Here is a 17,344-nt window from a genome sequence, read left to right as displayed (position 1 = left end):
GCTTGCAGCGCTGGGTGCGGCGGCTGGAGGCGGAGCTGCAACGCTACAGGTGAGCAGGGGCGCGGGCCCTGGGCCCAAGTGCCCCAATTCGGCTCCCATTTTCCCAGACTTCGGGTGTGCAAACCCCCTCCCACGCGCTCCCCAGTTTCTCCATGCGTTTATTCATGTGTTCTTTCATTCCTTTGTCAGTTCTCCATTTCTTAAGTCATAAGTCTACTCCATTGCTTGCTCTGCATCCATCTGCCCACCCATCCATTCATCCATCCATCTGTCCATCCACTCACCCACCCCACTCACCCATCCATCCATCCATCCATTTGTCCATCCACTCACCCACCCCACCCACCTATCCATCCACTCACCCATCCATCCACTCACCCATTCATCCATCCACCCATCCACTCACCGACCCACCCATCCATCCATCTATCCAGCTACCCATCATCCATCTATTCATCCATCCATCCACTCACCCACCCACCCATCCCCCCACCCATCCATCATCCATCCATCCCCCACCCACCCATGCATCCATCATCCATCCTTCCCGCCACCCACCCACCCAGCCAGCCCTCCATCCATCCTCCTGTTCACCCACAAACACCCTCTATTTGTTTATCATAGATTGCAGTTGAATGTGCTTATTCTTATTTGTTCCTGGATTCGATCATAATGATAATAGCTTACAGTTACTAAACACTTGCTGTGTGCCAGGCCTTGAGCTAAGTACTTTATGTGGCTTAACTCATTTAAGCCTCACAGCTGCCCTGTGAGGTGGGTACTGCTGTGTTTCCACTCTGTAGATGAGGAAACAGGTGTATAATGACTGCCTGTGCTAGCTCCACCAGGGCAGGAAGCTGGACTTGGGACCCAGATTCAAATCTTGGCAGGACTTTTGGCAGATGTGTGAGTGTGGGCAAGTCACCACCCCTCGAAGACCCTGCTTCCTCTTGGGTAGAACACAGATTGGGGTCCCTGCCTGCGGGAGTGACTGTGAAAAGGCCATGGGGTCCTGCCTGGCACATGGTAGATGCTTGGTAGACAGAGCCTCTCTCCCTTTCAAATCACAAGGCACCCCTGCCTGCTGGCTGGCCTGACTACACATTTGCTGAGCACTTTCTCTATGCCAGGGGCCATCCCAGGCATCAGGGATGTGACCATGTGACTAGGACAGACTGAATTCCCTGCCCTGAGCAGCCACCTGTGAGCAGATAAGACCTTCACAGGAACAGATGTGTGGCAGCAGGCAGGATGTGGGGGACACTCATCAGCCTGCCCCCAAAGAAGTGACACTTGAGGGTAGGATATTACTGGGCCAGATGGAAAGAGGAGAGGAGAGAACATTCTAGAAAATGGGAACAGTACGGGCAAAGCCCTAGGGCAGAAGGGGCCTTAGCACCATTCAAAAACTAAAAGGAAGCCAGAGTGGCTGGAGGGGTAGAGCTGGAGGTAGGCCCATTTAGGGCCTGGAAGGTGGCAGCAAGGACTTCAGTTTTTTCCCTTAAGAGAAAGAACATGAAACCATAGGAAAGTTTTAAGCAAGGAGGTGACAGAAGCAGATTTACATTTCAATAAAAAGTTACCCTGGCTACAGTGTGACAAAGAGATGGGCAGACAGGGAGAGCAGGAGACAGTGTGGAGCCCAGTGAGGGGCTCCTGCCATCCTGGTCCTGAGAGGAAGGTGGTCTGGCCCAGACTGGGGGTGGGGCAGCCAGAAGGGATGGCCTTGAACCTACTGGACATCTGAGAAGCTCACAGCTGGGAGATGGGAAGGCATGGGGCTAGAGGGAGGCCTCCAAAGAGGCAGACTCTGGGCCAGCCTCCTGCAGCGTGCAGTGTTTGGAGAGCCACTTCCTGTTTGCATAGCTGATGGCTAAAGAGCAGGGCTGGTTGGCTTGAGGCCCACATCCAGCCTTGGAACTTTATCCAAGAGGAGAAATAAAGGGGCTCTTCTTTGTTTATGTCTAAAGTCACAACTAGTCCTCTATAGCAGAATGCTACAAGTGACTACAAACATTGGCATAGCCCTTTACAATAGAAAAAGTGGATTCATAGCCAATGCACCATTTAGTCCCCATAAGATTGTTCAAGGTAGGCATTTTATCCCCAGTTTACACATTGTGAGAAATGAGGCGCTGAGAAGTTAAGTAACGTACCCAAGGCCACACAGCCACAAAGCAGAAAAGTCAAAGCACTTTTCCCCCACTGCCTGTGTGCTTTGATTCACAGTTACATGATGGCTGCTGTGCCTCCAGACTTTGCATCTGCTGATTGGGCATAAGAAGAAACCTGGAAGGGCTGGTCCTGTTAGTCAGTCTCAAACAAAACTGGGGTTCTATTTTTTGTTCGTTTGTTTTTTGAGACAGAGTCTTGCTCTGTCACCCAGGCTTTTTCGCAATGGCGCAATCTTGGCTCACTGCAATCTCTGCCTCCCAGGTTCAAAAGATTCTCCTGCCACAGCCTCCTCATAGCTGGGATTACAGACATGTGCAACCACGCCTGGGTAATTTTTGTATTTTTAGTAGAGACGGGGTTTCACCATGTTGGCCAGGCTGGACTCAAACTCCTGACCTCAGATGATCCACCCGCCTTGGCCTCCCAAAGTGCTGGGATTATAGGCATGAACCACTGCGCCCAGCCAAAAGTGGATTCTGTTAGTAAGGAAGAAGGAGGAGCAGCTATCGCAGAGGCTTTGAAGGAAACACCTAGTGATGAGGAGATTGAGGACCAGAGAGCGAGTGACACTATATGAAGGGCACACAGTGATTAGGCAGATGACTGTGTCACTCATTTCTCTGCCCCTCTAGAAATATGCTTTCAACCCTACCTTGCCCAGGAGGTTGACCACCTCTGCCCATTTTCTATGGTCAGAGTTTGCTGGTTTGTGGACTGACCTGCCCCAAAGCTCTCACTCTGAGAAGAAGGGAAAGGAGAGGAGACAGAATAGCCATGGGCATTTATTGAGCATCAGCTGTGTATCAGGCACTTTTTCATGTGAGCTCATGGGGCCTCTGAACTAGTCCAAAAGAAAAGTGTTATTGTCAGCATTTCACAGACGAGAAAACCAAGACCAGGGAGGAAGCAGCTGTCCAGTGTGGCACAGCAACTTAGTGGCAAGGGCAGGACTCACAGCCCAGCCTGATGGCCCCAAGCCACAAGCTCGAATTGGGTTTGGTAATATGCACAAGTCCCCCTGGATTCTCCTACCCTGGAAACATCGGCCAGACATTTTACTGGCTGGGGAGGGACTGTAGGCTACAATTCACCTCTGCTTTTGCTTTTCTTTCTTTCTTTCTTTCTTTTTTTGAGATGGAGTCTCGCCTGTCACCCGGGCCGGAGTGCAGTGGCACAATCTCGGCTCATTGCAACCTCCGCCTCCCAGGTTCAAGCCATTCTTTTGCCTCTGGCTAATTTTTGTATTTTTAATAGAAGCAGGGTTTCACCATGTTGGCCAGGCTGGTCTCAAACTGCTGACCTTGTGATTCCCCCACCTCGGCCCCCACAAAGTGCTGGGATTACAGGCGTGAGCCAGCGCACCCTGCCTGCTTTTGCTTTTCAAGTGCCAGAAACTCAGATGTCCCTGACTATTGCGCTGAATCAACCCCCTCCTCTGCAGTTGGCCTAGGGGGCTGCAGTCTAGAGGAATTACAGGGAGGAAAGGGCCCCATGCCCCAAACAGCAGAGCCCCATTATACCCTCTTAAGTGACATCACTCTGGAATGTCTCCAGGTGCTCTGCAGATGTGTCTTTGGGGGAAAACAGAGCAATGACTGAACTCCCCCTGAGAATGACAGCTTGAAGCCATTTGGTTAGAATAAATGACCCAACTAACACTTTTCCAGCATCTCCCAGTGTTCAAAGCACTTTCACAGATACCGACTCACTCTGATCTTCTCATCTTCCCTCTAAGGTTGGTATTATATCACATGTTTCAAATGAGGAAATAGACCCTTGGAGTTGGGAGTGGTTTTACTAAAGTCACATACCTGAACTCAGCTGAATTCAGACTGCACTGAGTTTCCTAACTTTGAGTCAAACTCTGCCACTTTCCTAAAATGGGATCTCGATGACTCTATTGTTCATGTTAGGGCTTCTATTGAGTTCTTTTTCAGACCTGTACTTTTTTTTTCATCCTTATCAGTCCTTGTGTTGTGGGTTCTGTCTAATCCTTTATCTCTGTAGCATTCAACCGTACTAATTTTACAGTCTCTTTTGGATTGCTGTAATATCTGAGCTTCCTGAGATGTTTTACACCTGCTGTCTTTGTCATCATGAGGCATTGTTGGCAGGCACTGTCAATTTGGGCTGTGAGCCCGTCTTTGGCAGGGCCATGATCCTTGAGAGTCACACATAGAACCGGTTGTAGAGTTCCCTTCAGAGCAGTTCTCCATTTGCCTCCACTAGGCCCTGATTCTAGACCAGTTTTTAATTGTGATTCTTAGCTTGGAGTTTCCTAGCTACACAGGTAGTGAGAGATTGAGTCCCATACCTGGGAACAAAACCCCAAGGCCAATAGGTGGAATACTTTTCATCTTTGTTTATGGATAAGACGGCCCTTGCTGGCCCCTGGCCTCATGCAGGGAGTCTCCTTCTGTAACTCACTACGCAAGGTCTCCTGTCCCTAATCCCTCCATAGGCGTTTCAGCTCTATCTCCTGCTTTCCACACAAGCTGGAGATCTCCTCTTCTTGATTTTGACTTTGGCTCTATATTCTTTTAAATAGTTCTATTTTATCCAGCATTTCAGCATATTCATAGATGGAAGAGGGGCTTCCCATAGCACCTCAATCCACCATCTTGACCAGCAGCCTAAGAGGATGGACAGTAAATACGTAAGCAATAGGAGGTATTTATTTAATTCATTCAACAGTATTTTCTAAGCAACTTCTATAGACCAATCCCCATGCCAGAATCCTTGGGGACACAGAAATGGCAGTAGACATGTTAGGGCACAGGTGTGCCATGTGCTGAGGGGCCACAAAGGAGCTGCTGCTGCTTTCAGAGTTGTAGGAGTTGCAGGTGAAATAGAAGCCCCCCAGGTGTCGAAAGGCATCTTCAGGCCTCCTAGAGCTGGGGAAGACTCAGGCACTCCCTGGCCCAGCCCCTACCTGCTGAGGCATGCAGCCCTCCCAAGAGGCTTCTGGTCTCCTCACAGCCACATCAGCCTCTGATCCTGCTTCCCCACAGCTGGTCTCTGTTCAAACACGACCTCGTCTGAGGTGAGAAACTCAGCTCCTTATCCTTCAAATCCCACAAACTAGTCCATCCCCACACAAATTTTTATGCATAGTAGACATTACTGATTATTGGAGGGGGGATTCTGTTGCAGTAATGCAAACAGCTTCCTATGGAAAATCTGACATCACCATTCATAAAATGTCATTCAATCCCTGCCCAACCAAGGTGTTTCAGTGGCACTCTCCACCGAAACCACTTTCCACCTTTCTTCTCTCCTCTGTTTTCTCTTTCTTTTCTTCCTTTCTATCATCCAGGTCTCCTAGGTGAGTGCCAGAAAGCCTAATGCAAACTGACCTAGGTGAAAAAGAAGTTAGTTCTTAGAACTGAAAAGTGTAGGCATGTCCAGCTTCAGACATGGCTGAATTCAGGTACTCACATAGTATTACCAGGATATGCTGAAGCTCTGCTTTACTCTCTGGCAAGTTCTCTCCCCCAGTAGCCCTTGGGGTGCCAGGCTAACATCCCCAAAGCTCAGTCCAGTAGAAAGACCATCTGTTATCTGAACCATCCCACTGAAGTCCTGGAAATGGGCCTCATTCAGCCAACTTGGAAACATGTTCATCCTGAATTCATCACAGGGGCCAGGACAATTTGATGCTCTGACTGGCCAAACCTTAGTCACATACCCACCACTGGAGTGAGAGCAAGGCCCATTGAACTCTGGAAATGAGATCCTCCCAGGAGAAACAAGGGACACTGTATCCCAGACACATTCAAGGAACGCACCCCCTTGCCCCTCTCTGGAGCTTGCAGACCAATCCTTTTCTTGTCTGGGTAGAATAGCCCACCTGTGGCAGCTCAAAATTCTGAACTCTAAAGGTCCTGGGAGGAAACCCAGTTAGACACGGAGCAGGCTTGTCTGGAGGTCAGCTTTTCCTGACTGCTGGGTGCTTTAGGGATGGTTTCAGGGGGACTCTATGCTCTCGCCAACCTGTGCCCAGGTGATCTTAGGGCTCACTGGGGAGGGTGGACAGAAGAAGATTGTTATCCCCAGGTTCTGTCCATAGCTGGCAGCCCTCCAGAGGGAGCATAAGGGCCTTGGCACTTCTGTGGCCTAGCACCCAGTGCAGCCTTGGCACATAGTAAGGTGTGTGTGGACACACGAATGGGCCAGCGGGCATGGGAGTAGATGCTGTCCTCAAAAGTGAAAGAAAGGGCATAACGTTTAGGACTTCAGCACAAGGAGACCCCTAAGTGGTCCAGTGGCCTTGTCCTGCCTTGAGGGGTCCCCCTTGAGTCCTCAGTAGAAGGTCTCTGGTGGATTTGTGACATCTTGTCCTTTTGAAACCGCCCATGTCTCAGCCAGTTGCCTGGTCTGGCCCCTGACTCTGCTCTGAAGGCCCTGATAGGGCCTTCAGGACACCTGGGCAGGGCAGGCAGCCTAGGGCCAGCACCACCGGGCAGGGGCTGGCACTCAAAAAGACAGAAAAGGCAGAGAGCCAGCTCAGCTCAGCTGGAAGAAGGAGGAGAGGCCTGGCGGCCTGGCCTCTGGCTTTGTTGTCGGGGGAGGATGAAAAGGCTGGGATGGAAGAAAGGGGATGGGGGAGGGAGGGAGGAGGGAGGGCAACTGGCTGCCACCATGGAGGGGACACAAAGGTGAGGCCATCTGAGGGCTGCCTCCTTTCTTCTGCCCTGTTGCTGCTGCCCGGCCTGACCTGGGTGGGCCAAAGTCAGCGGGTCCGGGGCGGGAGGGAGGCGGATGGGTGGGGGCGAGCAGAGGGGGCATGGGGCACCATCTGGAGCTGGGAGGCCTCGGATTCCGTCGTCCTTGGAGGTGGGTGTGTGGGTGGCCTTGGTGAGAAAAGAGGCCTTTCCTCCTCCAGGAACAATACTCAGGCTCACAAAGAGGCAGACCCACTCGGGCACCCACTGCATGTCCCAGGCCCTCAGGATGCACAGGGGGCTCAGTGAGTGGGGGCCCAGGCTCAGAAGGCCAAGCCAATCTGGCTTTGATTCCCGGCTCCTCCACATGTGTGGTAGGAGCTGGAGCTGTTCCCTTCACTTCTGTGAGTCTCAGTTTCCTCGGCCGTAAAGTGGGTATGGGATTCTGTCTTGGCATAAACGTCCAGTGTGACGGGGGAGGCGGCATGGTGGTAGAGCTCTGGGAATGTGACCTGCGGCAAGCCATTCTCACCTCTGTGAGCCTCAGCTCATCTGTAAAATGAGAATAGCAATGATTATAATCCCCACTTCATGGAGTATTTGAAGATTCAACGTGCTGATGTGTTGAAAGTACCCAGAATAATGAAAGGCTTAATAAATATTGGAACTTACTGGGCTGGGCACAGTGGCTCACACCTGTAATCCCAGCACTTTGGGAGGCCGAAGTGGGCGGATCATCTGAGGTCAAGAGTTCAAGACTAGCCTGGCCAACATGGTGAAACCCCATCTCTACTAAAAATACAAAAATTAGCCAGGCCTCCTGGCACGCACCTATAATCCCAGCTACTCAGGAAGCTGAGGTGGGAGAATTGCTTGAACCCAGAAGGTGGAGGTTGTAGTGAGCCAAAGATTGTGCCACTGTACTCCAGCCTGGGTGACACAGCAAGACTCCATCTCAAAAAAAAAAAAAAAAAAAGAAAGAAAGAATAAAGTGGGGACACTCATTCTTGTCTATCCAGAAAAGCAAGGCCTGTCCGGGGCAGGATCGCAAAGGGGCAGGCCTTGGAGAGCAAGGAGGCAGAGGAGGAGGAGCCGTGGCTATCTGTCGAGGTGGCCAATCAGTGGTGTCCCCAGAGAAACCTGCCCTCATTCAAATGCATTCCCCTAGCTGCACTTCTCGGAGGACAGAGCCTGGGCCCACACTTTAGTCTCACAGCTCAGAGATATACCCTCTCTCCAGCCTGAGGCTTTGCACCCCTCCCAGAGAGAGGGGCCTTGACTGCACAAGCTAATATGTGCAATAAATGCATCCTTCAGAGAAGGAAGGTGCCTAGAGAGGGATGGTAATCTGCCCAGGCTCACCTAGTAAATCAGGGGCACAGCCAGGCTGGATTCAGTCCACGAGTTTGTGGCTCTTTCTGCTACTTCCCACAGGTGGGTTGGAAATAAGCTTCAGCCTTTTCAGGCCTGAGGCAGCCACAAAGAACATGGGGTGGGCTGAAGTGCCAGACCAGTCACCCTTGGCCATGACCTGCCTCATCTGCTAACCTATGTATGTTGCACATTTTCTTTGGTGTCTTGATGCTTCTGGGGAAACTGCAACTCAACTTGCTTGTACCTCAGTTTTCTCATCTGGAGAACAGGTTAATTTTAGTACCTACCTCACAGGGTAAGAATCCAATGAGATAATAGAAAGCATTTAAAATGATGCCTGGCACATAATAAGCCCTCCTTAAATGTCATTGTCAGCTGGCCCTGGCCTGTGGGATGCATTCCCACCTGTGGGGTGTGCCTGCGTTTGCTGCACACTCCTCGGATGGGCTTTCGACCCCCGTGCCTCCAGCACTCTCCATCCACCTGGATCTCTGCTTGTCCCTGCCTGGTTCTACTCACTCCTGCTCCACATAGCTGGGAACATGGCTGCAGGGACCCCAGATTCATAACTTTTCAAATTCTGTGACCCAATATTCTGCTTCCCAGCACCTGTAGATAAAGTCCTAGGAAAGAACATGGATTGGCCCAACCTGGGTCACAGCGCCACCTCTAGGCCGAGACCAGGACCAGGCTACTAGGATAGTCCTGTTGGCCCGGACCAGGGCACACACTCAACCCTGAAGTGGGCCAAGAGTTGGGCGGCCATAGAGGTGGGACAACTCCCAAAAGGAAGGTTGGTGCTGTTACTAGGAGACAGAAAAGGATGCAGGTTAGACAGAAACAGCAAATGTCTACCTCATGAATTTCTCCTTAGAAGTGAAAATTCAAGTAATGTAAAGGCTACAGCTCAGCACCAGGCAAAGAGAAGGTGGAAGAGTGGGCATTGGGCCTCCAAGCCAGGCGTTGGGTTTTTTTTTTTTTTTTTTTGAGACGGAGTCTCGCTCTGTCGCCCAGGCTGGAGTGCAGTAGCCGGATCTCAGGTCACTGCAAGCTCCGCCTCCTGGGTTTATGCCATTCTCCTGCCTCAGCCTCCCAAGTAGCTGGGACTACAGGCGCCTGCCACCTCGCCCAGCTAGTTTTTTGTATTTTTTAGTAGAGACGGAGTTTCACTGTGTTAGCCAGGATGGTCTCGATCTCCTGACCTCATGATCCGCCCGTCTCGGCCTCCCAAAGTGTTGGGATTACAGGCTTGAGCCACTGCGCCCGGCCGCGTTGGGCATTTTTTATGTAGTGTAGTGGTTTTCCAGAAAGTCAAAGGGCCTGGTGCATGGATGGTTTTCCTCATTTAAGGTGGTCTCATCCAAAGAGAAAATCTCTCCTCACATAAGGATATGCTATTTACCCACAAGGAGACGTTGGAAGAAGAGGCCAGTTCCTGGGTGGAGGCCTGGCTTGTCCTGTAGCTCCGGAGGCGCCAGTGTCAGGACTTTCACATGGCCTGGCCTAAGTGAGGGGTAGTATATATGGTTCTGCAGACCCAAGCCCGGTGAGCTCTGGAGGACACAAGGGGGTGGGCATCATGATCGCCAGATAGTTTTGATGGTACAGCCTGGGATATAGACGGTCAAAGTGGTCTTGTGTAGAAAAAAAATGACAAAAAATAAAAATGTGCCTCCTTTGGATGAAGAGGGTTCTATATTATATTGGATTTTTTAGTTGCTAATGACTAAAACCACTCTCACTGCCTTATGCCAAAAGAAAAGTAGGAACGGCACTTATTTATCAACTAAAAATCTCAAGTATATGTAGCTTCAGGCATGGCTAGATCCGGGAGCTCAAGTTATGATACCTGGAATCTCTTTCTTTCTATCCTTTATCTTGTATTTTTCCTAGCTGGCTCTGATTTCAGACATTCTTCCCATAAGGTAGCAAGACAGCTACCATCATCATCAGGATTAGCTCCTATCCTCCCAGTCACCCCCAACAGAAACATTTTCTCTTTCCCAGTAGTTCCAACATAGTCCATGCCCCTCCTGGAACCAGTCACTGGTACCAGGGAAATGGAGCGCAGTATGCTGATTGGCCAACCTAGGGTCATGTGACTACTTTGGACCAATCACTGCCACTCGATTAGCTAGGCCTGGCTGAAACATTCCCGCCCTTGGCCCTGCCCGACACATTGGCCAGGAGAAATGGAGGAGTCGATTCTCCAAAGAACAGTAGTCAGGGGGCTGGACTGGTGGCTACTTGTAGGCAATGATGGCACCCAGTCCCCCTGAGCCAGGCAGAGGACCTGGCCAAGGAAGGGCGGTGGCTTCTTTGTGACAAGGCAGGGGCAGGAGGGACTGTCAGAATCTGCTCTGAGTTGGGGGTGGGGGTTTTTCCGGAGAGGACTGAGGTGACTGGAGAAGCCTGGAGCCACCCAGTCAGAGACCCAGGAAGGGGCAGACAGAGCCTTCAGACTCTTCATTTTGCTTCTTCATGATTTTCTGTCAGAAATAACCACTGACTTTTCTTTATTCAACCAAATTCTGTCAAGTGCCCGGAGAGGGCCCATGCTGTCCTGGGCATGAGGGAGGCAGCTGGGAAGAGGCAGAGACTCTGCCCTCGTGGGCCCACTCTCAGTGCGGGATGCTGTCGACCACCAGTAACTAAGCAGGTGGACAAAGGGAGGGTCGGGGAGTGTGTGAGTCAGCTTGGGCTTCTGTGACAAGCCCCACGGACCGGGGGCTTCAACAACAGGCATTTGTCTCCCACAGCTCTGGAGGCTGACCAGAGTGCAGCGTCGGCAGCGTTGGCTTCTCCAGCGGCCTCTCTCTTGGGCTGGCAGACAGGGCCGCCTTCTCCCTGTATCCTCGCGTGGTCTTCCCTCTGTGCATGTGTCTGTCCTAATCTCTTCTTAGAAGGACACCAGTCAGACTGGATTAGGGCCCACCCTAAAGACCTCATTTTAACTTGATTACCTCATTAAATGTCCCATCACCAAATAAGATTACATTGTGAGGAACACTGGGGGTCTGGACATCAACATATGAATTGGGGGGACACAACCAGCCCATCACAGGAGGCTTCTCTGAAGTGTGGCCTTGGAATTGAGGCCTGAGTGGCAAGGTGGGGCCAGTGACTTGTGTGATCCAGGGCAGAGGTGACCCCCATAGCAAAAAACCACAGGGCTAGGCACAAGCTTGGCTTGTCTGCACTGCCTGCATGGGGACAAGCAAGTTGGAACCAGACTGGATGCGGAGGGGCCAGTGAGGAGGAGCAGGTGAAGAGCCCTCCTCAGCTGTGCACACCGAGTCCTGCTAAGTCTCAGTTCCACGTGGCTCAGACCCACCCGCTACTCTCCAGCTGCACCCACCACCCAGCCTAGCCCCAGCACCACCCCTGGACAGCTGTCCTGGCCTCCTGACTGGTGTCCCAGCTGGCTCAGAACCACTGACCACACAGTGCCAGGTTAATCTTTTCAACACCCAGATCCCACCTCGGGCCTCCCTACTCACAACTCTCCCATGACCTCCTCTGGTGACCGTCTTGACCCCGAGTGGCCAGGCCCTTTCCCATCATCTGCTACAGCCACACTGACCCTCCAAGTCTCCCCTCCTCAGGCCCTTTGGGCATAAGGCTCCCTCCACCATCCACAAGCCTACTCCTGACCAATCCACATTCACCCTTCAGGTCTTGCCAGACCCCAACTCTTTAGGGAGGCCCCACCTCCATCTACAGCCTCTCCCTCTCGTCTTTCACGGCCTCTGAACTTTTCATGCCATTGCTAAGGACAGTGGCTGGCTCAATAATTCATCCTTCGGTGAATTAAAGAACCAGGTCAGTAGCTTGGGCTGGCAGGGCCTTAGAGGTCACCAGCCCAGCCTGACACCCTGCAGGAGGCCCCAAGAGCTGAGTGTCTGTGTCTGTTCGCACACTCCTGTCGCACCGGTCCCACAGCCATCCCCTGCTCAGTAAAGTTGGGGGGTTCCCGAGTTCAGGTAGGGACCAGAGAGGAGTCACAGAGGACCCCTGAAGACTGTCCCCTGCACCCCTTGTGATTTATTTTCAGCACTTCCTCTGCCATCCCCCGTCCCCCACCCCTCAGGCTGTTCTTCCTCCTGTTGTTCTCTTGTTTTCACATGCTGCTCTCCATTTCCTGTGAGGCTGCTTGGCTCAGGAAACGCCATGCAGCAAAGGAAGCCGCTGTGTGCGAACCTCCAGGACCTCCCAGGGTAGGTGCTGTAGCGTGGCTGTGGCCTGATGGCCCACAGTAGCCTGGCTGGGTTCTGGGGGACCTGTCAGCTCTGCAGCTTCCTGAGACTTGCTGAGTCGCTGAGCGGCTCAGAGCATAAGAAGCAGAGAGAAAAAGACACCAGTGACGTTTCTCATCTACTCCAGAATAAACTGAGCCCAGGGGGTGTAATGAGCTTTTGATGCATCCCCCTGGCTTTGATGTGATGCCTTGACCTCCCCCTTGGTTACAGCCCCAAGTTACCGGTCAAACACTAAGCTACAGTTACTGTACAGGTATTTTGCATATGGATTAAAGTCTGTCATCAGTTGACTTTAGGTAAGAGACATTATCCTGGCTGGTCTGGGTGGGCTTCAAGAGCCAAACAGGCTTCTGTGTGGAAGAGAAGTTCCACCTGTGGACAGAAGGGTGTGGAATCCATCTACAGCCAGGCCTACAGCCGTACCTCTGAAGGGCTTTATGAAAAGGAAGTGGGCTGTGTGATTGTGGGGGCTGGCTAAGCAAGCCTGAAGTCCACAAAAGGGAAGCTGACAGGCAGGTGGAGCTCACAGGTGTGCCTGTGTCTAGAGCCTCTGGGGAAGCCTATGAGCAGTGCCTGTGAGCTCCACCTGCCTGCCAGCTTTCCTTCTGTGGATTCCAGACTCGCTTAGCCAGCCCCCGTGATCACACAGGCACACAGGCCACCTGCTTGTGATAAAGCCCTTGAGACAGAGCTACAGCTGCAGGCATGGCTGTAGATGGATTCCGCACACTGGCCCCACTTCTCTGGTCAAACCCTGACTCGTACAGGGGCTGAGGCAAGAGGGGGCAGCATTGATTAAGGAACAAAAACCAATATTTCTGAGCACCCGCTGGGTGTGAGGCATTGCACTAAGGACTTTATCTGTACAACCTTATTGCACTCCTAAGCCATGCTGTGAGTGGTTTATCAGTGATGATGCTTTATGTTGCAAGAACATAAAACCCAACTCAGAATGGCTTAAACCACAGGGACATTTATTATCTCATGTGAGAAGTCCAGGGGAGAGCAGTTCATTGGCAGTTCAGTGAAGTTTTCAAGGACCTGATTCATCTTCCACTCTGTCTTCCTCAGCTTGTCATTTTGGCCTGTCAGCAAGGGCCCCTCATGGTTACAAGAGAGCTGCCATGGCCTCAGGCATCACTGCCATATCCGCAGGTCCTCCTGGCAGACTTCCCCTCACCTCTCTTTGGCCAGAATTGCATCACATGCTTGCTCCTAAACCAATCTCTGGCCACGTGAAGGAGGCTTCATGATTGGCTTAGGCCAGTCAAGTCTCTCTGGGAGCACAAGTCAGGGTTGAGCTGACAGTCAGGGTTGAGCTGACAGCAGATGGGGTGTGGTTGTTTGGATGGCTGAATTTGGTTTCTATCACAACCATAGCTGATCACCACACTTTTAGTTACTTGAAACAACACCCACCTGTGACCTCATAATTCCATAGGCCGGAAGTCCAGGCGGGCGTGGCTGACTTCTCTGCATAAGCTCGCACAAGGCCGAAAGCAAGGCTCCCTTGGCCGGGTCTGGAGCCCCTGGGAAAGCTCATTCCAATGTTGGCAGAATCCAGCTCCTTTTGGCTGTGGGACCGAGGCCCCCTTTCCTTGCTGGCTATCAGCTGGGGTTGCTCTCTGCGTTCCTTCACCCACATCGCTTTCATCTTCCAGCCAGCAACAACCTGCTCTATGTCCTTCTCACACTTCACATCTCTCTCACGGCCAGAAAGCTGTCTGCATTTCAAGGGACTTGTGTGATTAGACAGGGATACTCCCCTGTCTTCTGGTCAGCGTGCCATAGAACGTCCTGCCATCTCCGAGTGATAGGCTCACTTCACTCACAGGCTTTGGGAATTAGGGTGTGGAACTTGGGGTCCCATTCCTAGACATTCTGCCCACCCCGGTGGTCACCATAGTGCCCACCCCCATGAGGCAGACATTTCATTGGAAAGAAACTTAACCTCAGAGAGGTGAAATGAGTTTCTCAAGGTTGTACCAGCCAGGGAGTTATGGTTGCAAACAACAGAAATCAATGCTGCTCATTGAAGCAAGAAAACAACAGCCCTCCCTCCTGACTACCATATGGTATGCAGCCCTGGCCATACAAGAGGGTCCCCATCCCCCTCAGGGTGGTCTTTTTATCCACAGCCAGATGCTTGGTTTCATTTATCCTCTAACCTAATAGGGTTAGTTCTCTTAGCAAATCCAGAGGCACTGGCTGACTTTGGGAGTAAAGATGAGCCCTCAGTTCTCCAGCTCATTAAACATGTTTGCCTTGGACTAAATTGTCTCCACGGGGAGCAGAAGTCATCAGTTAAATCCGGGATTAGCAACTGCAGCCTGTGGGCCAGTCCAGCTCCACCCCTATTTTTATACAATCCACAAACTAAGAATAGTTTTTTAAATGGTTGGGAAAAAACTAAAAGAGGGCTATTTCATGACATATGAAAATCTCATAAAATTCAAATTTTAGTGTCGATGAATAAAGGTTTATTGGAACACAGCCATGTCCGCTTGTTTGTATATTCTCTGGGACTGCTCCTGTGCAGAGTGGAGTAGCTCTGACAACCACCTCATGGGCTTCAAAGCCTGGAGTATTTACTCTCTGGCCCTTTACAGCATAAGTATGCTAGCCCTGAGTCAAATGACAATGTGCTGGTCATTGGTGGCCAGCAATTCCAACCTTGGGATTCCTCGTGTATCCTGAGCAGGGGACTGGGCAGGGGCAGGAATGGACTCTTTCACCTCTTGGTCCCACACGCCTTCCTGCCCTTCAGGCAGTCCCTCCCCGGTGATTTCTGTGTATATTCTTGTTGGGATGTGTTCTTGCAAAGCGAGTCTTTCGGGGTCTGTTTGCACCCAATCGGCGCCTTGTGGCACATGTCTCGCCGTGCCTCTGACTCCCCACTCGGTGTTGGAGTTCCCACCCCAAATGTTGTTCTGTGAGTGCATCTGCCCGCTGCTTCTCCCCTCTGCAAACTCCTCCGTCCACTCCCAGGGGTGGACACTAGGCTGCCTCCAACTGCCCACCACTACGGATGACACCAAGTGCCTGTCCTCCCCCATGCCACCATGCAGCAGCCTGCTGTGAGAACTGTCCCAGGAGAGGGGTCGCTGGGTCTTGTGGAGACACATACATGATTTGACCAAGTGATGCCCGCCGGCCCCAGTGTGTTCTTTGATGTAATCAAATTCACCAAATTCTTTTGGCTTTATGATTTTTGCCTTTAAATTCTTGAGTGGTCCTCCTTTCCTAGGTCACAAGGGTATTCTGCTGGATATTCTTTTGTTTTAATCGTATCTTTTAGGTCTTCAGTCCACCTGGAGTCTACCCTTTTGGGTGATGAAGACAGGGACCCAGCTTTAAGTTTGTCCTGGGTAGGTTTAGGTTTAGCGAGGGCTGGCTACCTTCACTCATGTGGGATTTAGAAGCCCAGTCAGCCCACTTATCAGTGTTTGTCTTAGTGGTTTGCTCATCAGTCCAATAATTCCTATGAGGATGTGGGACCGCAGAAGGACGCTCACTTGTATATAGTTTGTGTTTGTATAAACTGTCACATTCTAGATTCATATAATTGTAATACAAACAAGTGAGAACTACAGTTCTGGGAAAAATGACTGTAAATTATTTAACTTTTTTTTTTTTTTTTTTTTTTTTTTTGAGAAGGAGTCTCACTCTGTCCCCCTGGCTGGAGGGCAGTGGTGCAATCTCGGCTCACTGCAAGCTCCGCCTCCCGGGTTCCCGCCATTCTCCTGCCTCAGCCTCCCGAGTAGCTGGGACTACAGGCGCCCACCATGGCGCCCGGCTAATTTTTTGTATTTTTAGTAGAGACGGGGTTTCACCGTGGTCTCGATCTCCTGACCTTGTGATCCGCCCGCCTTGGCCTCCCAAAGTGCTGGGATTACAGGCGTGAGCCACCGCGCCCGGCAATTATTTAACTTTTAATATAAGTTGTAGATCACCACTGTCCAACTGGATTTTATGAGATGATGGAAATGCTTTCTGGCTGCGCTGGTAGCTGTGAGTCATGGGTGGCTACTGAGCACCTGATGTAGCTAGTGCAACTGAGGAACTGAATTCTTAGTTTTATTTAACTTTGATTAAATTTACTTTTTTTTTTTTTTTTTTTTGAGACTGAGTTTCACTCTTGTTGCCCAGGCTGGAGTGCAATGGTGTGATCTCAGCTCACTGCAACCTCCGTCTCCCAGTGATTCTCCTGCCTCAGCCTCCCAAGTAGCTGGGACTATAGGCACCCACCACCACGCCCGGCTAATTTTTGTATTTTAGTAGAGACAGGTTTTCTGGTCTCATGTTGGCCAGGCTGGTCTCGAACTCCTGACCTCAGGTGATTCACCCACCTCAGGCTCCCAAAGTGCTGGATTACAGGCATGAGCCACCGCGACCAGCCTGATTAAATTTAAATAGCTACCTGTGACTGTGGTTACCACACTGGATGATGCAGACCAGATTAAAACACTGGTACACCACTGCAGAAATTTATGCATTTATTTGAGGTTTTAGGGGGTAAAATGAGAAATGGAAAAGGAAAGATGAACAAGCAGGAAGCTGTAAACAGAGGATGGGAGTTAATATTTGTCAAGTGTTTACTGTGTGCCAGACACGTATATCCCTAATTTAGCCCTGACTTGCACCCTATGAGCTTGGGTGACTTATTCCCATCTAAAAGACTGGGAAGGCTGGACACAGTGGCCCATGCCTATAATCCCAGCATTTTGGGAGGCCGAGATGGGTGAATCACTTGAGCCCAGGAGTTCAAGATCAACTTGGGCAACAAAGTGAGACTCCATCTCTATAAAAAATACAAAAACTGGCTGAGTGTGGTGGCATGCACCTGTGGTCCCAGCTACTGAGGAGGCTGAG

The 17,344-nt window shown here is 51.1% G+C and overlaps 1 protein-coding gene across 1 annotated transcript in view; it reads left to right on the top strand.

Moving 5' to 3' along the window:
* EFCC1 (EF-hand and coiled-coil domain containing 1) overlaps window positions 1–17,344 on the top strand; it is a 44,163-nt gene that overhangs the window by 3,125 nt on the left and 23,694 nt on the right. Inside the window, exon 3 of the mRNA XM_011950849.1 lies at window positions 3–49. Coding sequence (XP_011806239.1) covers window positions 3–49 — 47 coding nt within the window. The remainder of the gene's footprint in view (window positions 1–2; window positions 50–17,344) is intronic.

The sequence above is a fragment of the Colobus angolensis genome, unplaced genomic scaffold (assembly GCF_000951035.1).
Source record: "Colobus angolensis palliatus isolate OR3802 unplaced genomic scaffold, Cang.pa_1.0 Scaffold31, whole genome shotgun sequence".
NCBI lineage: Eukaryota > Metazoa > Chordata > Mammalia > Primates > Cercopithecidae > Colobus > Colobus angolensis.
This window is presented reverse-complemented; position numbering and strand designations above follow the sequence as displayed.